Raw genomic sequence first — 25378 nt, 5'->3', positions numbered from 1 at the left:
GGCAGGGGGGTTAAGTGTTGGTGGGCTGGAGCCCTCCTCCCTCCCTCTCAGCTTGTAGCTGGGATGGTCTTGGAATAGGTTACATCAAGTAAGCAGCAGGAAAATTTAAATGCAGATTTTTATTGCAATTGCTCTACTGGACATTTTTAGGCCAAGGTGTCAGAGTAACGCAAACCCACACAGGGCCGTTTAGGACCTTAGGGATTAATATTATAATTCCTCCTCCTATTTTTAAATTCTCCTATCTCGTCTCCATATATTGTATTCCTCTAAGTTGAGGGTATGGTTTGATATCCTTGGGGTTAATTTTGTTTCCATTAGGCAAGTAATATGTGGTTCCTCTTCTTTGGCATAATCTTTCATCTTTAATAATTTAGATACCCTTCCATCTACATATGAGTACATCAGCTTAATCATCTTGTTTACATACTTCCTGTAGCTTGAGTCTATTACCTTCCTCCTTTTTATTCCCAGCTGGTTATGTACCACTTTTGTACCTGGAATCCAGTTACTTTGTAAAAAATAAACTTGCTCCTTTCTTCCTCTGATCATTCCTTGTTCTTTGTTTTTGCTTCCTTCCTCTTCTCCTTTAGTGTTCATAGTGTTCCCAATCCCTCTTGAGTTAGGCGGCTTTTTATCCAGGCTTTTTAAAATTCCCCTTTTTCCATGAGTTTGTTGGTATTTTTTAAATATTTCCTCTGCAGTGTTTACACTGTGAAAGGTTACTTTCATGGTTCTTGACTGACTTCTCTCATATTTCCCTAGACTTTTATGTTTTTCCATATCTTTATCACAGACATCCTCTGATACTTGCTTCAGTATGTTTGTTATATTTTTCATCTCCTTTTTGTCCCTTGAGATTGTTTTATTTATTTCTTCTTCATCTATGCCACTGATTACTATAGATTTGTTAATCTCTACAGCTTCCCTGACTAGTTTTTTTTTTTTCTTCTTCTTCTTCTTTTACTTCCTTTCTTACACTTTTTTCTTCTACCTTTGTATCTAAATCATTCTTTCCTTTCAGCATTTCAGCATATGTAGGTTGTACCTCATCACAGATAGCTTTGGTGTGTGTGTGTGTGTGTGTGTGTGTGTGTGTGTGTGTGTGTGTGTGTGTGTGTGTGTGTGTAATCCATGCCACAGTTTTATCATACCTGCAGTATCTTTTATTATTTGGATGGATCCAGAAATTGGAAGAATAAGTAGGAAAGACTACTGTTCCAACAGTTCCCTGTTTAACTGGTTACGTTTCATTCACACATTCGTATCGTATTGTTTCTTATTGTTTATAAACGCTCCAACATGCTTGCATGCATCAGCCCTGGTCACCTGATGGCAGCTCTCCATGCTGTTTGATCTCTGGCAGTCTCCCTATTCTGTCCCTCATCCCTGAGCTCACACTCTGTGACCATGTCCCAGGTCATTTTTGGTCTGCCTCTTGCAGCCCTACCTCAGACATTCACATTCCTCACTTTCCACACCCATATGTTGTCCTCCATCCACTCCACCTGCCCAGACCATCTCAATCTCCTCATCACAGAACCAGTACACTCCAGTCCCATCCTTCCCATCCTTCCTCTCAACTCTTTGTTCGTAAACCTAGCCACCCCCAGGCCTCGTATTCAAGGATACACTGCACATCCACCTAATCGTTGCCATTTCTGTACGTTTGAGCCTATGAATATCCTCTTCCTTTACTGTCCAGGTCTCACTACTGTACAGCATTACTCTCCTAACACATGCCACATACAAAAACTGATTAGCACAGAGAGAGGGGCCCTCACAAATGTCAGGAGAGGCAACAGCTCCCTGAACTTCCTTCAACCTCTTCTCACTAGCTCCAGCCACAGCTCTAGCACATAACATGTTCCCCTAATGACAAAACACTTCCACACACTCAAGAGACCCACCAGCAAGCTGAATCCATGTATGCCTGACAATCTCTGTATGCTCTCCTGAACACACTGCACACATGAAATCAGCATTATCTCACAGTCTACCACTACATCTCTTATTCACCCACTTATCACAAATACTTCACAAGCTGGAGTTACTCTCCACATCCATGTGACAAATTGCACATTGCCACTCTCACTCTGCTTTGACAACACTGCCACCAACCCGAGATATCATCACTTATGTTTTATCCACATTTACTCTCAAACCCTTATCTTCATTCTGTCTCTCCACTTCCCAAATCTTTCCTCTGCCTCCCTTTCATTCCTTGCAATAAACATCAAGTCATCAGCATACGACCTCTACCATGGGAGCCCATTTTTGAAGTCACATGAGAGAGCTTTAAGCACCATAACAGACAATAAACAACACAAGAGTCAAGACAGGCTGACGAATGAGGATATAAAGGAGCGTTGTGGTGTGGATGTGGATGTGATAGGAAGCGTTATGAGGAACACACTGAGATGGTTTGGCCATGTGGAGAGGATGGAGGGTGAAAGACTGACGAAGAGAGTGTATGTGAGTGAGGCAGAGGGGGCAAGAGGGAGAGGGAGGCTGAGGATGAGATGGAGGGATGGGGTGGAGAGGTATATGAGAGAGGGAGGTGTGGGTTGGGAGCAGGGCAGTGAAATGGCAGGAGACAGGATGACATGGAGGTGATTTGTTTGTGGCCACCCCAAACGGGATTGAGGCGTCTGGCAATAGATAGATAGTCAAGACTGGCCCCTGATGCACACCAACATTCGCAGAAAACTCATCACTCAAATCTCCATTCACATTCCCCTGATTATGTTTAAGGACTAATTGTATTGTTTTTTATTCTAGGATAACGAGGGCTGAGGATCGAGTGGCCCAACCTGGCCCATGTAACATAGTGGTCACTGATGGTTCACTATCACAGGAACAGTTTCTCACACGGTAAGTTGTTTATGAGAAGGAAGGGGGACGGATGGTCAATTGACCAGCTCCTCCATATTTGCTACTTATCAGTTTAACTTGCTAAGAAAGTAGAGTAAGGCCCCATTATTTTATCCTTAATTTGGGTGACTAACTGGCTGAGTAAGTGACCAATCAGAATACAGCAGTGAAGCCATGATATGAAATTGAAGAAAAATATTTTTACCACAAGCAGTTGCTGGTCTACAGAACTCACCTTTCTTAGGTACAGAATCTCCTTATGTAATATCTGGGAATGTGCTGGCAAAATTCTTCTTCACTGAACCTATTAAATTACACTCCATCAGTAAAAAATTTGAAGTTAAAGAAAATAACAGGATGTACAAAGACCACAAGTACTGTGTACACCACCTTCACCAAGAAAGTACTTTCAGTCAAGGATCACTTGAACATGAGAGGAACATGGTTCATAGCATCAGCATTGGATCCATCCCACCCATGCAACTTTATGATGCACCATCCCCACCACAGTTTAGAATAGGGGATGGGGGGTAGTAATCACACCATCTCAACAACATTCCTCTTTTTCCACCCATCATCTTACCTCACAAACTGTACAGAAACACATAGCTTCCACAGCCATGCAAAGCCTCCAGTCAAACAGCATCCTTCATGAACTACCAGACCTTCATCCCTCTGCCAAGAGAGATACGAGTACACTTAACCAAACAGCTATATGGCCATTACTCTTCCCTTCAGCAGTACTAACAAAAAATTCAAATTAAATAAAATTTGCTATGTTTTCACTGTGGTACAGCCCCCACACCACATCACACTGACCTCATGTACTTCAGTTTCACGAGACAGACAATCCAAACATAACCAAGAGGCGCTGATGAGGAGCTTACATGTGGTGGTGCTGTGCACCCTGAGTGGAGCAGCTGTGGCATCCCCCCAGTAGACAAACCTCCTCATGTTTTCCCACACCTTGCCATGGGAAGGACCTTGGATTGACCCTTTGTGAGACGTACCTGTGGTCAGTTTTCCTGCATCTTGCCATGGGAAGGACCTTAAGCTGGTGTCTTGTAGCTGCAGTTTGCCCTGGTATCCCTCCTAAGGATGGCTCTGTGAGTGAGTGAGTGAGTCAGATTACAACAAAAAAATACAGTAATAATAATAATAAGCTAAAAAAAAATAAATAGTAGAGAGTAAGCTTAAGTCATCTTATTTCCCCCATCCAGCAGGGATTCTGTAGCTCCCATCTTCTCCACACTTTTTCTCCTGCAGTCAAGTATGGCAAGTTGCGGTATCATCCATGAACATCAGGTGGGCTGACGACACAGCAAGGTGCTGAATATGAAATTTCCTGAATGTTTCTTTGTTGTTTTCTGGCTTGTAAAATCAGGTTCATCCTATGATGGAAAATTTATCAGTCTGAAATATATTCCTTAACCTCCATTTGCAAAGCTATTGGTTACAGGTGTGAGAAATATTTTCTGATGGTGGCTCCAGCTTATTCCATTCGGTATAAAATGGCAAGCCATGGGACCTTTGGGTAGGGATTCCATTTCCTCATGTGGTTCATACTTAACCCTTTAACCGCGGGTATTGTTTTGGTCTGACTGTCCTCTCCCGCGGGGGTTTCAGCCAAATGTAAACAAACCTTTAAACCTTAATAACTCTGCACAGAATAAAGCTAGAGAAAAAAATAAGGTACCATTAGAAAGTACTAACCTTCAGCTTTCCATTGATGTAGGTTTCATGACTTTGTTGACTTTCACAGGACGGGCAGTGCCGTTAGAAGTGAGGGGTGTAAAATCACTATTTTTCGCTCACACATCATTACCTTCGCTCATACACCATTACCAAATGCCAACCTCATTCTGATAATAATACTATAAACATATATGAACACTGCAAATACGATAAACACCCACTCTGTGTTCACTGAGGCAGGTAAAAGGCACTGTAATTACCTGCACTTCACTGCCACATCAGCGGTGTTGTAATCACTATTTTTCGCTCACACACCATTACCAAATGCCAACCTCATTCTGATAATAATACTATAAACATATATGAACACTGCACATACGATAAACACCCACTCTGTGTTCACTGAGGCAGGTAAAAGGCACTGTAATTGCCTGCACTTCACTGCCACATCAGCGGTGTTGTAATCACTATTTTTCGCTCACACACCATTACCAAATGCCAATCACATTCTGATAATAATACTATAAACATATATGAACACTGCACATACGATAAACACCCACTCTGTGTTCACTGAGACAGGTAAAAGGCACTGTAATTGCCTGCACTTCACTGCCACATCAACATGTGTTGTCACTCACACAGCTGGACAGATACTGATGCGCTCTTGGTCAGGGGTGGGGTGGGGGGCCCAGGGGGTGGGAGGTGGGGCCCCAGGGGGGAAAGAGGGAGGTGGGGGTCGGCTGGAGTGAAAGAACTTAATAGCTACTCTCCCTTGAAACAATTGGCGCACGGAAAAAACGCGGGGTATTCAAAATATTCACAAACATTCGAGAATGACACCCGCGGTTTGGTCCAGTTTTTGCAACGTCATTCTGGAATGACACCCGCGGTTAAAGGGTTAAAAAGTGCAATAGGGATCTGAATGTAAATTGTCAGCTTTGTGTCAGTGTGGGGGAATATTTGGATGCATTCCTTATCAGTCACAGTACTTAAAAATACAGTAATCCCTCTAATATCCGGACACCCACTATCCGGACATCCCCACTAACCGGACATAATCATCCTGGGATCCAGTATTCCCAAAATGGTCCGAAAACCGCAAAAACTTTGAAAAAAAAAAAAAAAGATTTTTTCCTGCCTGTAATTTGAACTTGGCGCGCATGGCGCGGGACAGCTTTGTTGTGGCGCGTCATTCCTCCGACGTCCGCTAGAGCACCCCTGCATCCTCCCCACTTTCCGCCTGTCTCTTGTCACGAGTGAACACTCGTCGTTATGGCTGCCCATGTGCTCGCTTTTGTGGTGGTGCTTTACCTGCTGCAGGCACTCCTGCTGCTCTCATGCCTCTCCTTCGTGTGTGTGATGATGGCCCCACTGCCTGAGAAGAGGAAGAGAGTGGTGTTGACTCTGGAGAAGAAGCGGGAGATATTGGAGAAAGTAGATGCGGGGTGGTCTTCATCCCGCATCCTCTGTGAGTTCAACCTGGCCCGATCTACTTTGTTTGATATTAAGAGATCCCGAGACAAACTCATGCAGTACACGGCTGACTTCTCGTCGAGAAGCAAATGCAACGTGGAGAGGAAGGTGATGTTTACTCCCAAGTTTGCTGAAGTCGACCGCTCCACATTGATTTGGTATCGACAGCAACGTGCTGCTGGTGTGATGGTACGTGGTACGGAGCTGAAGGCTGCTGCTGAGAAGTTCGCCAGGCTTCACGACGCCCTATACTTCAAGGCATCCGAGGGTTGGCTCTTCGCGTTTAAGTTACGACATGGCCTTACCAACCGTAAGTCTCATGGCGAAGCTTTGGACGCTAACGAGGACGGAGTTGACAAGTTTCGGCACAAGGTGAAGGGCTTGATCCACAGGGAGGGCCTAACTCTCAGTCAAGTCTACAACGCTGACGAAACTGGTTTATTCTATCGCTCGCTGCCAACGAACACTCTAGCCGAGGAGACAGAGAAGCGTGTACCTGGCCGCAAGCTTTCCAAGCAACGGATATCTGCTTTGTGTTGTGCCAATGCTAATGGCATGCACCGGCTTAAGCCTGTTATTGTTGGCCGTGCAAAGCAGCCTCGGTGCCTTCGTGGGGTGATGGATGTCCTTCCTGTCGTTTGGTACCATCCTTTGAAGGCATGGTTCATGGCCCAGATCTTCAAAGACTGGTTCCACCGTCACTTCGTCAAGGAGGTCGTACATTACCAGACAGAGAAACTGAGAAACCCACGCGACCAGGTAACGGCCCTCCTCCTCGACAATGCGCCTGCCCACCCGTGCGACAAGGACTTGGTGGCTGAGAATGGCCGGATTAGGTGCTTGTTTCTGCCACCTAATATGACTGCTTTCATCCAACCAATGGACCAAGGAGTGATCGTGGCAACAAAGCGCCTATACCGCCGGAAGTTCCTGGACGAGAGAAACTGAGAATCCCACGCGACCAGGTAACGGCCCTCCTCCTCGACAATGCGCCTGCCCACCCGTGCGACAAGGACTTGGTGGCTGAGAATGGCCGGATTAGGTGCTTGTTTCTGCCACCTAATATGACTGCTTTCATCCAACCAATGGACCAAGGAGTGATCGTGGCAACAAAGCGCCTATACCGCCGGAAGTTCCTGGACGAGGTGATGGTTGTTCTGGAGGACGAGGACGAGCGCAGGGAGGGACAGGACACGCGAGGCCAGTGGACTTTGGAAAACCTTCGCCGCTACAACACCAAGTCTGCAATCTACAACTGGGCCAGTGCATGGAAGGAAGTCCCTGTCAAGACTCTAGAAAGTGGTTGGTCTTGTCTGCTTCTCGGAACACATGTGGAGTACGATTTTCTAGGGTTTGACGTGGATGACTTCCATGCACGGCTACATAAGCATGGGGATGATGTTGATGTGGACGATGTGCGTGAGTGGTTGGATGACGACGAGGGCGATCCTGGGTATCAGACCCTGTCTGATATCGAGATCGCATCTTCAGTTGCAGGTGTCAGTACCCAGCTTGAAGATTCCGACGAGGACGGTGACGATGATGCGGACTCCTCTCAGCATGACACTACTCCAGCCATCCCCAAGCTGAGCGCACTCCGGGAACACCTAGAGTTCGTTCTGGACTACCTGGAACACCCGGACTGCGACAGGGAGATGGGGCCCTTGGGACTTGTGGAGGAAGTGCGTGCTTTCAGGCAGCGCATCATAAATTGTCAGAATCGTCGGTCCTTGTGTCAATCAACGATTGACAGCTTTTTCAGGCCCGTGACCCCCGCTGTGCCCAGCCCTGGCTCCACTCCATTGCCTCCCCAAGACAGGCCCTCATGCTCCGAGCCACAGCCCAGCACATCAGCCACGGTGGAGTCACCACTCGACGTGAGTTTGCGTCTGTCTTCAGAGTCGTCTGCAGTGGGTACGCCATCACCACGACCCAGGGACGCACCCCTTGGTCACCTGCCAGTGATACTCTCGGACTCTGACAGTGATTAAACAGCAAGAACTTCTCCACTAGACCACACAGGAATTTACAGTGTTGTGCAGTGAAAAAAACAGTGTGTTGTGTTAAGGATTTACAGTTGTTAGTGAAAAGACAATTTTTGAACTAAATTTAATGTAAATAGACTTGCTTTAGAAAATGGTTAGAAGAATGGGAAAAGTTAAAGTGCAGAGTGCAACACTTAGTAAGTTACAATGGAGCATAAGTTAGACAAGAGTGCGCACTGTGAAGAGAACGGACTTCTGAGTGCGATTGACTAAGTTCAGTGCAAGACTTCATGAACAGTGTACTGCAAGTGCTTCAGGAAATCCTTCCTACTGTCAGAGTCCGAGAGGAGGCGGTTATTCATCGAGATGGCCAGGGACTTGCTGTAAGTAGGCAGAATGTTTCATACTGTACTTTTTTCCATACTATACAGTACTTACCTCAAACACCTCATTTCACTCTTTAATGTCCTTTATTGGTGTGAATAGGGTGTTAGGAGCTATGCATGTGCAGTAGGAAGGTGTTTTTCTGAGTTAGGCTAGGTTAGGGTCCATAAGTACCAGTCCAGGAGCCAGTAACCAGAATGTTTAATATTGTATGAACCTACCTCAAAAACCTCATTTTGTGCTTCTTTTGCATTTATTTCAGTCTTTTATGTGCCTTATTGGTGTGATTTGGGTGTTAAATAAGTGCTATGCATGTCCAGAGGGAGTTGTATAGGTGTTTCTCTGAGTTAGGGTCCATAAGTACAAGTCCAGGAGGCTGGGGCCCAATATCCAGACAGGACCACTATCCGGACCTGCCTATGGCTCTATTACGTCGGATATTGGAGTGATTACTTATATATATACACTCAATCCTCATAAATCGCGGCAATTTGGGTCTGGACCACTGCCGTTATTTACGAATTCCGTGATGTATTAATAATAACTCTTAGGTGAAAATTAATTTGAGTCTGGACTTCGGCCAACCCTCCCCCAGAGCACCCTACCTACGCCCATCTAGGCACGATCAAACACAAACATACAAATTTAGGAATATTCAGTGCATGTATTAAATAGAAATAAGCCATGTTCAAGGATCTCACCTTAATCCTATGACAGTTGCGTAAGTGAATGGAGTGGGGTGGTGTTGGGAAGAACCTAGAACCTCTCAGCACACGTTCTTCCCAAACTCTTTCGCCAGCTTTGAAAATTTCTCTTCCTTCTCAACACGACGAATGAGCTCCAAACGTTGAATGTACGACAACGGCGGCAGCTTCTTGACGCCATACTGCTTAGAGCACTTTGTTGGGGGGTCAGGAGGGGCCATGGTAGGTAGGAGGTGGGGGGAAGTTGCACAAAAAAGGCAGGTAGCTCTCGTATTCCACGGCGACGGTCTGTAGTGTGCGGACTGGCGGGACAAGAACAACAACAACATGGCAGCATTAGTATGTACACTTGCCACCAGGACGCGTGGTGATTGGTTGTTGGGTCGTGATTTTCAGTTTGAATGTCGCAGTTTACGGTTCTCCTTGGAGAAGGCCCACTTCGTTGCCTAGGTCCGCAATTTTTGTGACTTAACAGTGATTTAAGGTTGGCGGCAGTCTGACGGCCACTTAGCCGTGATTTACGAATCCGTGATTTATGAACACGCGATTTACGAGGATTGAGTGTATATAGTATACAGTATATATATATATACAGTAATCCCTCCACTATCCGATGTAATAGGGCCAAAGGCATGTCCGGAAAGTGGTCCCATCCGGATAGTGGGCCCCTGCCTCCTGGACTGGTACTTATGGACCCTAACCCAGCCTAACTTTGAAAGCCACCTAAATAGCTCCCTACCGAACATGCATAGCACCTATTTAAACCTATTTAACACCCTATTCACACCAGTAATGGACATAAAGCATGATATAAATGAAAAGGAACCAAAGAATGAGGAATTAGAAGTGACTGTACCTCAGCCAGAGTACTTACAGCACGTTTGTGGCCGCCTATTGCAAGGTTTTGGCAGTGGTGAAAATGCTCTTGAAGCACGTACAGTAATCCAGTGTTGTGCTGCACTTACAGTAATTCTTTGCACTGTGAGTTATAACTGTTTAACACTGCACATTGTTAATTGCATCAGGCCAGTTTCAACCGCCAGGTTTGCACTTCACAGTTAATCCTTTGGACTCTAAATTCTAATTTCTTAACACTGCACAACACTGTAAATTCCCGTGTGGTCTACTGGTGAGGTACGGTATTGCAGTTTATTTTCTTCTTCTTCTCCTTTCGACTCTCCCCTTAGGGGTCGCCACAGCGGATCACCCGTCTCTATCTTACTCTGTCTTCTGCATCTTCTTCTCTTACACCTACCACCTGCATGTCCTCCTCCATTACATCCATAAACCTTCTCTTTGGCCTTCTTCTCTTTCTCCTGCCTGGTAACTCCATTTCCAGCATCCTCCTCCCGACATACTCCTCATCCCTCCTCCGCACATGTCCAAACCATCTCAGTCTCACCTTTTTGTCTCCAAACTGACTTACGTGTGCTGTCCCTCTAATATGTTCATTTCTAATTTTGTCCAACCTCATCACTCCTAGTGAAAAACGCAACATCTTCAATTCTGCTACCTCCAACTGTGCCTCCTGTCTTTTTGTCAGTGGTACTGTCTCCGTTCTGTACAACATGGCTGGCCTTACTACAGTCTTATAAACTTTCCCTTTCATTTCTGCAGAGACCCTTCTGTCACAGATCATTCCTGTCACCTTTCTTCACCCACTCCATCCCGCCTGCACTCTCTTTTTTACCTCTCTACCACACTCTCCATTACTTTGTACAGTTGACTCCAAGTATTTGAATTCATCTACCTTTGCCACCTCTACACCTTGCAGCCTCACGGTTCCCCTGTCATCTCTCTCATTTACACACATGTACTGAGTCTTGCTTCTGCTTACTTTCATTCCCCTTCTCTCCAGTGCATATCTCCATCTCTCAAGCTCTGCCTCAGCATCCTCCCGGCTCTCACTACATATCACAATGTCGTCCGCAAACATCATTGTCCACCGAGGCTCCTGTCTAATTTCATCTGTCGATCTGTCCGTCACCATTGCAAACAAGAAGGGACTCAAAGTCGATCCTTGATGCAATCCCACCTCCACCTTGAAACCCTCAGTCATTCCTACTGCACATCTCACTGCTGTTACACTATCGTCGTACATGTCCTTCACCCTCACGTACTTCTCTGCCACTCCTGACTGTCTCATACAGTACCACAGTTCCTCTCTCGGCACCCTTTCATAAGCCTTCTCCAAGTCTATAAAAACACAGTGCAACTCCTTCTGGCCTTCTCTGTACTTCTCCATCACCATTCTCAAAGCAAATATGGCATCTGTAGTACAGTACTTCTCCCTGGCATGAAACCAAATTGCTCCTCGCAGATCCTCATTTCTCTTCTCAGCCTAGCTTCTACCACTCTTTCCCATATCTTCATTGCATGGCTGATCAGCTTTATACCTCTGTAGTTGCTCCAGCATTGCGCATCACCCTTGTTCTTGAAAATCGGAACTAGAATACTTTTTCTCCACACCTCCGGCATCCTCTCACTCTCCAGGATTTTGTTAAACAATCTGATAAACCACATCACAGCCATCTCTCCTAAGCTCCTCCATGCTTCCACTGGTATACCATGTGGGCCCACTGTCTTGCCATCCTTCATCCTCTTCATGGCATTCCTCACTTCCTCTCTGCCGATCTCTTGCACTTCATGACTCCTTACCTCCAACTCTTCCAACCTTCCCTCTCTCATATTTTCTGTATTCATCAACTCTTCGAAATACTCCTTCCACCTTCTTAGTACACTCTCCTCGCTTGTCAGTACATTGCCATTTGCATCCTTTATCATTCTGACATACTGCACATCCTGCCCATCTCTGTCTCTCTGCCTGGCTAAGCAGTACAGGTCTTTTTCCCCTTCTCTACTATTCAACTTCTCGTACAGCTTGTGGCATGCATTTTCTTTTGCTTTAGCAACCTCTCTCTTGGCAATGTTCCTCGTCTCCTTATATTCCTGAATGCTTTCTTCGTCTCTGTGTCTATCCATATTCTTCTTTGCCTGCTTCTTCCTATTTATGCTATCCTGTACTTCGTCATTCCACCACCAAGTCTCCTTGTCTTCTCTCCTCTGTCCCGATGTCACCCTAAGTACCTTCTTGGCTTTCTCCCTCATCACTTCCGAGATAACTGCCCGTCCGTCCTTGTCTTCCCTGCCTCCGAAAGCCTGGCTCACCTCATCCCTAAATTTACTACTGAAGTCTTGCTCCTTCAGCTTCCACCACCTAATCCTTGGTTCAGCTCTCACTTTCCTCCTTGTCTTCACTTTCAGACTCATCTTTCCAACCAACACCCTATGCTGTCTTACTACACTCTCCCCTGGCACTACCTTACAATCACTGAATTCTTTCAAATTGCATCTCCTGCATAGGATATAATCTATCTGCGACCTCCTTCCTCCACTCTTATACGTAATCCTGTGCTCCTCCTCCTTCTTGAAATAAGTGTTTACTACAGCCATCTCCATCAGTTTTGAAAATTCAACAACCATCTGACCCTCTGCGTTCCTCTCCCCAACACCATACCTGCCTATCACCTCATCACCACTATTTCCTTCTCCAACATGCCCATTCAAATCCGCTCCCATAACCACTCTTCCCTCCCTGGATATGCTTTGAATCACTTCCTCTACTTCACTCCAAAACTCTTCCTTTTCCTCCAAGTCACACCCCACTTGCGGGGCGTATGCACTGATGACATTAATCAGGACCCCCTCAGTTTCCATCCTTGAACTCATTACTCTATCCGACACTCTCTTCACCTCCAATATACTATCTATATACTTTTCCTTCACTACCACCATACACCATTTCTCCTCCCATCCATATCATGGTAAAACAACTTGAACCCTCCTCCAATCATCCTCGCTTTACTTCCCTGCCATTTTGTCTCCTGCACACATAGTATATCCAACTTTCTCCTCTCCATCATATCGGCCAGCTCTCTCCCTTTACCCGTCATCGTGCCCACATTCAAAGATCCCACTCTTATCTCCACTCTTCTACTCTCCGTTCTCTCCCGCTTCCTCTGGGACTGTCTTCCTCCTCTACTCCTCCTCTCCTTCCTTTGTCCAACAGTCACATACTTTCCACTGGCCCCCTGTTGGACAACAGCACCAGTGGCGGTCGTTGTTGACCCGGGGCACGACCGATCCGGTATGATGTTTCCTTTTGTGCTCCGCATATTGAGTTGGCTAGGGTTTTTACGACAGATGCCCTTCGATGACGCAACCCTCCCCATTTATCCGGGCTTGGGACCGGCACTGGGTTGCACTGGCTTGTGCCCCCAGTGGCTGGGTTATTGCAGTTTATTCACTGTTTATTCACAAAAAAATGAGCACGTGTGGCTTCCATTATGATAAGCTACCACTCACGATCGAAGTTAGGCAATAACTGTTTGGGTGTTTGTGAGGGGGAAACAGAGTTGCCAGATCGCAACGGCCACATTACCAAACTCCTCAGTTTTCATTACCAAATTTAACTCTTCATTACCAAATTCGTAAAGCTAACATTTATTCTCCACCAATTATATATACAAGTGGAAATACATGTAATCACTCTTATAATTGACAGCATGTTGATTATTTTCATGCTATGTACATTAGCAGATTAATCAGAGAGAGCAGACAATCCATCATCTCCATCCTGTGTATCCTCATACAAGTGAAAAATCCATTTGGTAATGCATTACTCTGATTCATTACCAGACGAATATTTCATGACCGAATTGGCCCACATTTGGTAATGAAAAATACCAAATGGCAACCCTGAAGGGGGAGGGGGAAGGAAGGAAGGGGTGAGGGTCCGTGGTGTAACAGCTGTTCGGCGCCGCGTGGCAATTTCAAATTATGGGTGGGAAAAAATTCGGATTTTGGGGGGATTTTTTCTTTCTTTGGCAATTTTTGGGTTCCGAAGGTTCAGGCCCACAATATCGGGTAAGTGGGGATGTTCGGAAAGTGGGTGTCCGGAAAGTACAGGGATTACTGAGTAATCACTCTAATATCCGGACGCCCAATAACCGAACATCCCTACTACCCGGACCTAATCGTCCTGGGATCCAACATTCCCAAAATGGTCCGAAAACCCAAAAAAATACAAACGATTTTTTCCCGTCCGTAATTTGAACTTGCCACGCGCGCTGTGTGAGAGCATTGTTTTGGCGCGTCATTCCTCCGACATCCGATAGAGCGCCGCTGCATCCTCCCCACTTCCCGCCTGTCTCTCACTGCGAGTGTACGTACGCTCCTCGTAATGGCTGCCCACGTGATCGCTTTTGTGGTGGTGCCCTACCTGCTGCAGGGCCTCCTGCTGCTCTCGGGCCTCCTCTTCGTGTGTGTGATGATGGCCCTGCCACCTGAGAAAAGGAAGAGAGTGGTGTTGACTCTGGAAAAGAAGAGGGAGATATTGGAGAAAGTTGATGCGGGTTGGTCTTCTTCCCGCATTGTCCGCGAGTACAATCTGGCCCGGTCGACTTTGTTCGATATCAAACGTTCCCGAGACAAACTCATGCAGTACACGGCTGACTTCTCGTCGAGAAGCAAATGCAACGTGGAAAGGAAGGTTATGTTTACCCCCAAGTTTGCAGAAATCGACTGATCCACGTTGATTTGGTATCGACAGCAACGTGCAGCTGGTGTGATGGTACGTGGAACGGAGCTGAAGGCTGCTGCTGAGAAGTTCGCAAGGCTTCACGACGCCCTAGACTTCAAGGCATCCGAGGGTTGGCTCTTCGCGTTCAAGTTGCGACGTGGCCTTACCAACCGTACAGCACATGGCGAAGCATTGGACGCTAACGAGGATGGAGTTGACGAGTTTCGGCACAAGGTGAAAGGCTTGATCGACAGGGAGGGCCTAACTCTCGGTCGAGTCTACAATGCTGATGAAACTGGCCTATTCTATCGCTCGCTGCCAACGAACACTCTAGCCGAGGAGACGGAGAAGCGTGTACCTGGCCGCAAGCTCTCCAAGGAACTGATATCTGCTTTGTGTTGTGCCAGTGCTAACGGCATGCACCGGCTTAACCCCGTTGTTGTTGGCCGTGCAAAGCAGCCTCGGTGCCTTCGTGGGGTGATGGATGTCCTTCCTGTCGTCTGGTACCATTCTTTGAAAGCATGGTTCACGGCTGTGATTTTCAAAGACTGGTTTCACCGTCACTTCGTCAAGGAGGTCATCCATTATCAGACGAAGACACTGGAAATCCCTCGCGACCAGGTAAAGGCTCTCCTTCTACTCGACAGTGCACCTGCCCACCTGTGCGACAAGGACTTGGTTGCTGAAAATGGCCGTATTAGGTGCATGTTTCTGCCACCCAATACGACTGCTCTCATTCAACCAATGGACCAAGGAGTGATCGTGGCAACAAAGCGCCAATACTGTCAGAAGTTCCTGGACGAGGTGATGGTTGTTCTCGAGGACGAGGACGAGCGCAGCGAGGGACAGGACACACAAGGCAAGCGGACTTTGGAAGACCTTCGCCGCTACAACATCAAGTCTGCGCTGTACAACTGGGCTAGTGCATGGAAGGAAGTCCCTGTGAAAACTCTTGAAAATGGTTGGTCTCGTCTGCTTCTCGGAACGGATGTGGAGTACGATTTTCTGGGCTTTGACATGGATGACTTCCATGCACGGCCACGTATGCACGGCGACGATGTTGATGTGGACGATGTTCGTGAGTGGTTGGATGACGATGAGGGTGATCCTGGGTATCAGACGTTGTCTGATATCAAGAGCGCGTCTTCGGTTGCTGGTGTCAGTACTGAACTTGAAGATTCCAACGAGGAAGGAGACTATGATGCGGACTCCTCTCAGCAGGACACTACTCCAGCCATCCCCAAGCTGAGCGCACTCCGGGAACATCTAGAGTTCGTTCTAGACTACCTGGAACACCCGGACTGCAACAGGGAGATGGGGCCCTTGGGACTCGTGGAGGAAGTGCGTGCTTTCAGGCAGCGCATCATCAATCATCAGAATCGTCGGTCATTGCGTCAATCAACCATTGACAGTTTTTTCATGCCCGTGACCCCCGCTGTGCCCAGCCCTGGCTCCACTCCGTTGCCTCCTCAAGACAGGCCCTCATGCTCCAAGCCACAGCCCAGCACATCAGCCACGGTGGAGTCACCGCTCGATGTGAGTTTGCGGCTTTCTTCAGAGTCCTCTGCAGTGGATACGCCATCACCACAACCCAGCGATGCACCCCTAGGTCGCCTGCCAGTGATACTCTCAGACTCTGACAGTGAATAAACAGCAAGAACTTCTCAACTAGACCACACGGGAATTTTGAGTGTTGTGCAGTGAAAAAAACGGTGTGTTGTGTTAAGGTTTTCAAGTTGAGAGAAAAGACTCAGTAGAAAAGAAATTTAACGTAAATAGACTTCTTTGTTTTGGCTTTGGAAAATAAAAAAAAATTGGGAAAAGGTAAAGTGCAACACTAAGTTACAATGGAGCATTATTTGGACAAAAGTGAACACTGTGAAGAGAACGGACTTCTGTGTGTTATTGACTAAGTTCAGTGCAAGACTTCAGGAACAGTGTACTGCAAGTGCTTCAGGAAATCGTTCATACTGTCAGAGTCCGAGAGGAGGCGGTTATTCATCCAGGTGGCTAGGGACTTGCTGTAAGTAGCCAGAATGTTTCATACTGTACTTTTTTCCATACTATACTGACCAGAATGTTTCATACTGTACTTTTTTCCATACTATACTTACCTCATTTCACTCTTTAATGTCCTTTATTGGTGTGAATAGGGTGTTAGTAGCTATGCATGTGCAGTAGGAAGGTGTTTTTCTGAGTTAGGCTAGGTTAGGGTCCATAAGTACCAGAATGTTTATTAATGTATGAACATACTTCTAAACCCTCATTTTATGTTTCTTTTGCATTTATTTCAGTCATTTATGTGGCTTATTGGTGTGATTTGGGTCTTAAATAGGTGCTATGCATGTCCAGAGGGAGTTGTATAAGTGTTTCTCTGAGTTAGGGTCCATAAGTACAAGTCCATAAGCTGGGGCCCAATATCCGGACAAAACCAATAACTGGACCTACCTATGGCTCTATTACGTCGGATATTGGAGTGATTACTGTATATACATTATATATATATATATATATATTTAGCTTTTCCCTTTTTTTTTTTTTTTTAACATTTAGTGCACATCAGTAGAAAATTGTATAATGGTGATGTTATACATGATGACTTTCTTATCCACAGTTATGCTTACAAAGAGCCAGTTGTCATCAGGGGAGCAACTGATAATCAGGTGTGTGTTGTGACACTTAATTTAATGAATGTATAGCACTTCAGCAGTACTCTAATTATCTTGTTAGAACAGTTCCTCAGGTCTGTAGATGTGCCTGCCATATTGTGGCTCTCATTTAGTGCATTGTAGTTATTATTCAGTCAGGTAATAAATTGTTGGCATTCATTCAGCGTGTTTTAGTTATTATTCAGTCCAGTAGTACATGTAAGTACTGTAGTTGAAAGAAAAGAAAACTTATTGTTATACGTTATATATCAGAAATCTATCCATCTATCTATCTATAGCCCGATGCCCTAATCCCACAAAGGGTGGCCACAGATAAAACGCCTCCAAGTCGCTGTCACCCACCATTTGACTACCCTCCCCCCAACTCACCCCCCCTCCCTCATATACCTCTCAACTCCATCCCTCCACCTCATCCTCGGTCTACCCCTCCCTCTCCCCCCCTCCACCTCACCTACATACACCCTATTAGTCAGTCTTTCATTCTCCATTCTCTCCACATGTCCAAACCACATCTGTGTATTTCTCCTAATCTTCTCAACCACATCCACATCCACCCCACAACGTTCCTTCACTTCTTCCTTCGTCAACCTGTCCCTCCATGTCACTCCACATGCTTCTCTGAAGTAACTCATTTCCACTGCTCTCACTCTTGACTTGTTCCCCTCTTGCAAGGGCCATGCCTCGCTTCCATACGTCAGGGTAGGGATCACAATACTATCATGCAGTGACTCCTTAACTTCCCTACTCACCTCCCTATTTCTCATCACTGCTTTCAGTGAACCAACAACCTTCCATCCCTGCTGTACCCTTTCACGCACTTCATCCCTCAAAGTTCCATCCTTACTGATCACACTGCCTAAGTACTTGAATGCACTCACACTCTCCATATCCTCACCATCCAACCTCACTGTACATTCTGTGACCTCATTCCTCTCAAACACCATAACTTTACTTTTGTTTACATTAACTTTCAGCTTCCTCCTCCTACACACTGTCCCAAATTCATTCACCAAACCTTGCAACTCCCATTCATCTCCACACAACAATACTGTATCATCAGCAAACAGCAACACCGGAATCTTCCAAATCTCACCCTTATTCATTAGAGCCACCCCCACATCCACTGCCCTACCCTGCACCTCCTTTACAACCCCATCCATGTATATATTAAACAGCCATGGGGACATCACACAACCCTGTTTCAGCCCCACATTGAAATTAAAGAACTCACTCAGCTCACCATCTACTCACACCCTAGCCCTAGCTTCTTCGTACATACCCTTCACAGCATTCAGCAATTTCCCATCCACTCCATATATTCTTAATACCCTCCACACACCTTGCCTATCTATTCTGTCATAAGCTTTCTCCAAGTCCATGAAGGCAGCATACACTTTCTTTCCCTTCTCTAGATACTTCTCCACTAAGCATCTTAGAACAATTATCTGATCTACAAATATCTGATCTACACACCCTTTTCCCTTCCTAAATCCCCCTTGTTCTTCTCCAACTAGCTCCTCTGTCATATGCCTAACCCTATCAATGAGTATTCTACCATATATTTTACCAGAAATAGGAATAAATATAATGGACATGTGAAAAGGTTTGGATGTGTGAGCAAACAACTGAATTTTCAGGTAAATGATACCTAGTGAACCTTATATATAATCTGATTTGGTTATATTGTTGTTAAGTTTTGATGTTTGCTTGTAGTTGCATTTTCAATTTACTTGATATTTTTTAGTTTAAACTGACATGGTATGATCCTTCAGGCTATTGATTGTGGACTGTGATCTGAATATCAGTAATATACATAATTGAAGTGGACAGAATAATTATTTCTTTGCTCATCATTAACTTATCTTCTTTCTTTTATGGGTGGTATGGCCTTTTAGGTTATTGTTTGTGGACTCTTCTCTGAATATTGATCATTTTTATAGTTAAGCAATGGTCAGAATTGTGAATTTATGAGCCCCTTCAGAACGACATGCCTTGTTGCCAGGGTTGTAACCAACCCCATTCCGTGACATGGGTGACTGGATTTACAGAGCAGAACAAGAAATTCAATGTGAGGAACATTACCTGGAAGGCACGTCATTTGTGTAACCTCCTCCTGTTAGCCTACAAACATTTGTACAGTGTATAAACGTCCAAAGAAGTGATGACCTGATTCCCAGTACCTTTCGCTCATAAAGTGTTATCTGGCAGCTGCCATGGACAAGTTATATTTCCTATAACGCACACCAGAAAGAGCAGTATTTATGTAAACAACATCTATCTATCTATCTATCTATTGCCAGATGCCATAATCCCGTAAGGTGTGCCCATTTGACTTTGAGTTATTTGTTTTACGGGGAGGGGGACTAACCCTCCACCAACCCACTTGCTGACACGTAGGGAGCACGTATGGTTTGGTTATATAGTTACCACCCAGCATTGTAAAAGGTTTCTTGGCTTACAGGAAACCATTTGGCTTGTCACTCAATGTAAAGCCACCTGTGAAGGAAAGAAAAGCAATAAGAAGCGACAGGAAAGATGGGAGAAAAGCTGTATATAAGTGTTTTAACTGTGTATATCTCATATTACAGAAGAGGAAATCACAATATACTGAAGTTGAGGCTTAGCCGTACGAAAGAATGTGAAATGCACGCCCTTTCGCTCAACGGTTTCAGGGTTAAAATGCGGAGAAACTCTCGTAATACTTATTTTGCATCCAAAATTAACAATGGTGAAGGGAAAATGCCCCATAAAATAAAACCCACAGATAATGATAATGTCAAAATCACTAGTGCCATCAAATCAGAAAAATAAACATTAAAAATATTATCCACATTTAAATGTCTATGGCATATATGATAGCATTGGTGATGGATGGAATATCTCAAAGTTGTTGTATGCTGATGATGCAGACAAGAACTTGGCAGGCTAGTGCAGAGTTTTGCTGAGGTCTGTGAATGTCATGTCTTGAGAGTAAATGTAGAAAAGAGTAAAGTGATGGTTATTGAAAGAGACTCCCAGTGCAATGTTGCAGTGAATGGAGAGTGACTGAAATTGGTGAGAGCATTCAAATACCTGGGTACAGTGATAGAAGAGAGAGGAAAATGTGTAAAAGAAGTTGGAAAAAAAAAGTGACACAAGGAAGAAAAGTAGCTGGTGCAAAGAAGGTCTTGATAAGAAACAGAGGCTTGAGTGTTGCAACTGCACAAGGCTTGCATGAAGGAGTGTTAGTTCCAACTTTAACATATGGATGTGAGACTATGGTGTGGCATGAAAATGAAAAGTCAAGAGTACGAGCAGTGGAGATGGGACTGCTGAGGAATATATGTGGAGTACAGAGGGTGGATAGGATACGAAATAATGTGATTTGTGAAAGATGTGGAGTGAGGAAGTCAGTGGACACTGACCTGTAATATACTAGTCTGAAATTGTGATCTAATACTGCATGGTCACTTTTGCCGAATGGGGGGAGACAGATTATATTGTCAGTTTCATTGTCTTGCCTAGTAAATATGAGCTCTAATAATGAGGGGTCTTCTGGTCCCCTTTTTCTGGTGTTCTTTACATGTTATTAGAAGAAATTCCTGTATAAGATCCAAGAGCTTTTGATCCCAACAACTTCCATGGCATTTTACATCTAGAGTATGCCAGTTTAGATTTGTGTTAAAATCTCCCTTTAGTATAATTCTTTCAGATTTTTCTTCCATTCTGCATAGTAGGGTTCATAAACTCTGAATTGTCATTTCTGCCAGGTCTTCATATTCACCTCAGTCCCATGTGTTTGTCATGGGTGGCATATATAAATTTATCACAACTATCATCCCTTCCGATGTACTAATCTCTACTGCAGTTAATTCTGCTTGTAAGGGTATGTATTTCTATTTTTTTTTACTTGGAGTCTTTCTCTGTTAGTATCATAACTCCTTTTTTCATATTTCTCTCTCTTTGCCAAATATTATAATCTTCCAAATTTAAGGAGTCGTTTGATATCCTTTGGGTTAATTTTGTTTATGTTTATCTATCTGTCTATTGCCAGACGTCTTAATCCCTTATACGGGTTGGCCACAAACAACTTGCCTCCACGTCACCCTGTCCCCTGCCATTTCACTGCCCTGCTCCCAATTCACACCCCTCTCTCTCATATACCTTTCCACTCCATCCTTCCATCTCATCTTTGGTCTTCCCCTCCCTCTCTCCCCCTCCACCTCACTCACATACACTCTCCTCATCAGTCTCTCAGTCTCCATCCTCTCCACATGGCCAAACCACCTCAGTGTGTTTCTCCTAACGCTTCCTATCACATCCACATCCACATCCACACCACAGCACTCCTTCACATCCTCATTTGTCAGTCTGTCTCACCATGTGACTCCACAGGCTCCTTTCAGATAACTCATTTCCACTGCTCTCACTCTTGACTTGTGTCCCTCCAACAATGTCCAAGCTTTACTTCCATATGTTAAAGTTGGTATCACAATACTGTCATTTAGCAACTTTTTCACTTCCATGCTCACTTCCCTGTTTCTTATCACTGCCTTCAAGGAGCCAGCAACCTTTCTTCCTAGTTGTACCTTTTCAAGCACTTCACCGTCTAAACTTCCATCTTTACTTATCACACTACCCAAGTACTTAAACGTACTCACATTTTCCATTTCCTCATCATCCAACCTCACTGTACATTCACTGACTTCACCTCTCTCGAAGACCATAACTTTACTCTTCCCTACATTCACCTTTAGATTCTGTTTCTTACACACTCTCCCAAACTCACCCACCAAGCCTTGCAGCTCCCCTTCGTCTTCACTTAACAACACAGTATCATCTCCAAACAACAGCACAGCTTCCAAACACTGCCCTCTCTCACTAGGGCCACTCCAACATCCACTGCCCTACCTTGTATCTCTTATAACCCCATCCATATACAGATTGAACAACCATGGAGACATGACGCATCTTTTTTTCAATCCAACCTTCAAAGAAAAAACTCACACAGTTCACTATCCACATGCACTGCAGCCTTAGCACCCTCATACATACTCTTCACGGCCTTCAACAACTTCCCATCTGCTCCATATATTCTTAATACTTTCCACAAACCTTGTCTACCCACCCTGTCATATGCTATCTCCAAATCCATGAAGGCCGCATACAACTTCTTTCCCTTTTCTAGAAACTTTTCCGCTAAAGATCTAAGAATGAATATCTGATCTACACAGCCTCTTCCCATCCTAAAACCTCCTTATTCTTCTCCAACTAATTCCTCTGTTATTTCCCTAACTCTGTCAATAAGTATCCTACCGTATACTTTTCCTATTACACTAAGAAGACAAATGCCCCTACGATTACCCCACACTTCTTTTTCTCATTTTCCTTTGTACAAGGGAATAATTATACCTGACTTCCAATCCTCCAGGACACTACCTTCCTCCCAGGCCAACCTGCACGTCTTCCACATCCATTCTACTTCTATCTCTCCCCCATGCTTCAGCATTCCACCACACACTCCATCAATTCCTGGGGCTTTCCCCATTTTGACTTTCTTCATAGCTTCCACAACTTCTATCCTACTGATTTCTTCCTGTCTTCTCACCTCCCTTCTTCTCCGAGCCATTCCCCAGCCACTTACACTCTCATTACTTTCATTCTCTATGTTCAGCAATTCCTTAAAGTGCTCTCTCCATCTGCTCACTTTTTCTCCCTTCTCCACTGTAATCTACCATTTTTTTCTTTCACTCCCCTACTAACTTCATTGCTACTCTGTCTGACTTTCTTTACCTCATTCCAGAACATTTTCTTACTCAGATTCCTTCCAAATTCCATATCCACTCTCTTCTTACTCTCTCTTACTAATCTTTTCACCTTTGTTTTCCTTTCTGCATATAACTCTCTCTTCCGTCTCTCAACTTCTTCCATGCCCCTATTTCTCATCCATTCATTATATGCCTTTTTCTTTTGTGCCGCAGCCTGTCTCACCTCTTCATTCCACCATGCTGTTCCTTGCACCCCATTTCATCTTCTCTTCATCCCACACACCACCTTACATGCTGCACATATTTCCTGTGTGAATATCTTGCACACACCTTCCACGTCCCCCATCTGCTCCAATTCATATTTACCCAATTATTCCTCCACTTCTGTCTTATATTCTGCCTTTTTCTTATCCTCTTGTAACCTTTCCACTCTCCTTGCACCTACTCCTTCCTCCTGTCCTTCCTCCTGTCCTTCCCTTCTTCTATTTCTCCATTTTACTTGGACCTTGATTCTGACCACCACCAAGTGGTGATCAGAAAGTCCTCTCCCCCAACCTCTACATGTTCTTGCATCCATTACACATCTTCGCATCCTTTCATTCACACACACACATAATCAGTCATTTTATTTCTAGACAAATAATATGAGGCTCATTTTCTGTGATATAGTCTTTTTATCTCTAATGATTTGGATCCCATTCCATATACATTTGAGTACATCAACTTAGCCATATTGTTAACCTGTACATTCCCGCCGTTGGCATGGTGCCGAGAGTACAAAAGTCTCGATTAATCCCAGCGACGTGATGGTGCCGACAGCAAAATTCGAACGCTGTAGCAGTCTCAAACTGCTTTAATCTAGCTTATTTTTTGCTAAGGAGTAGCTTAATGTATTGGCAACTCTGTGTCCAAGCAGTTGTAGTACTGAGTTTGGTTCTGCGTGGGTAGGTAATATCTGTGTGCCACTGTCCATCAGAGCCTCAGGATGTTGCATAATCAGTCATTTTATTTCTAGACAAATAATATGAGGCTCATTTTCTGTGATATAGTCTTTTTATCTCTAATGATTTGGATCCCATTCCATATACATTTGAGTACATCAACTTAGCCATATTGTTAACCTGTACATTCCCGCCGTTGGCATGGTGCCGAGAGTACAAAACGTCTCGATTAATCCCAGCGACGTGATGGTGCCGACAGCAAAATTCGAACGCTGTAGCAGTCTCAAACTGCTTTAATCTAGCTTATTTTTTGCTAAGGAGTAGCTTAATGTATTGGCAACTCTGTGTCCAAGCAGTTGTAGTACTGAGTTTGGTTCTGCGTGGGTAGGTAATATCTGTGTGCCACTGTCCATCAGAGCCTCAGGATGTTGCAAAAATCACTCCATTTTTCCGCCTCATTGGGCTGGAGGAGGCTGTTGAAATTGTCACATGGACCCTTTTGTCCCTTCATTTAGTGATCCTTCAGAAGAGAAAGCTCTAGATAACTATTCTGGGGAGGAATATGAGCCAGCGGAGGACACAGAAAGGGGAATCCCCCTTTCTCCTCCCCTGTTCTTTCTCATCCCGCCCAGCTAGGTGGGAGAACATTGCTCATGGCTTAGGAAACGGCTAAAAACATGTTGGATGGCCATCCTGGTCTTATTTCTCCTATAAGGAGTATTTTTTTTTTTTTTGCTTTTCCTTGATTTATATGTCCTTTTGGATTGTTTTATGCAACAAAATTTTTTTCCGTTTTTGGTCCGGGATTGGGTGGGTATAAACTTGCAAAAATGCCTGGGATGGTACGGGTTAAAATATTTGACATTGGTTGAGTCCACTATCTTATTTTTATTTAGGCCGTGCTGTTTATCTGCCATTTTTTTACTAGCAGTCCTACTACTCATAAAAAAAATTTACTTCTCTCTTCATCTGATCTTGCATCTTTCTTTCATTTTGCTTCTTCCCTCTTTTCCTTCAGTAATCCCCATTCCTCTTGAGTTTGGCATGCTTTTATCCTTACTTCTTTGTATTACTCTGATTAATTATGTTTGTTTGCATTTTTTAATATCTCTTCTGCATTGCACACACGTGCCTTGACTTGTTTCTCTCATATTTCCCTAATCTCTTACATTCCTCTACATGTTTCTCACGTACTGTATTTCCTCCGATACTACTTTCACTATGTTCATTATATTTACCATCTCCTTGTTATCTCTGGTGATTCCATTCCTTATTTCTTCTTCATCTTTACTAGTGACAACTATAGATTTGTTTTCCCAGTT

At 44.6% G+C, this 25378-nt stretch overlaps 1 protein-coding gene across 1 annotated transcript in view; it reads left to right on the top strand.

Annotated features, from left to right (window-relative positions):
• The window catches only part of LOC145402128 (jmjC domain-containing protein 8-like), a 144747-nt gene that overhangs the window by 18450 nt on the left and 100919 nt on the right, over positions 1-25378 (top strand). The window contains exons 3-4 of the mRNA XM_080274243.1: positions 2782-2874; positions 17314-17362. Of these exons, the coding sequence (XP_080130369.1) occupies positions 2782-2874; positions 17314-17362 (142 nt within the window). The remainder of the gene's footprint in view (positions 1-2781; positions 2875-17313; positions 17363-25378) is intronic.

The sequence above is a fragment of the Coenobita brevimanus genome, chromosome 57 (genome assembly GCF_032717465.1).
Source record: "Coenobita brevimanus isolate Jiangsu-jjx chromosome 57, ASM3271746v2, whole genome shotgun sequence".
Lineage (NCBI taxonomy): Eukaryota > Metazoa > Arthropoda > Malacostraca > Decapoda > Coenobitidae > Coenobita > Coenobita brevimanus.
The sequence above is the reverse complement of the archived record's forward strand: the minus strand, read 5'-3'. Positions and strand labels throughout refer to the sequence as shown.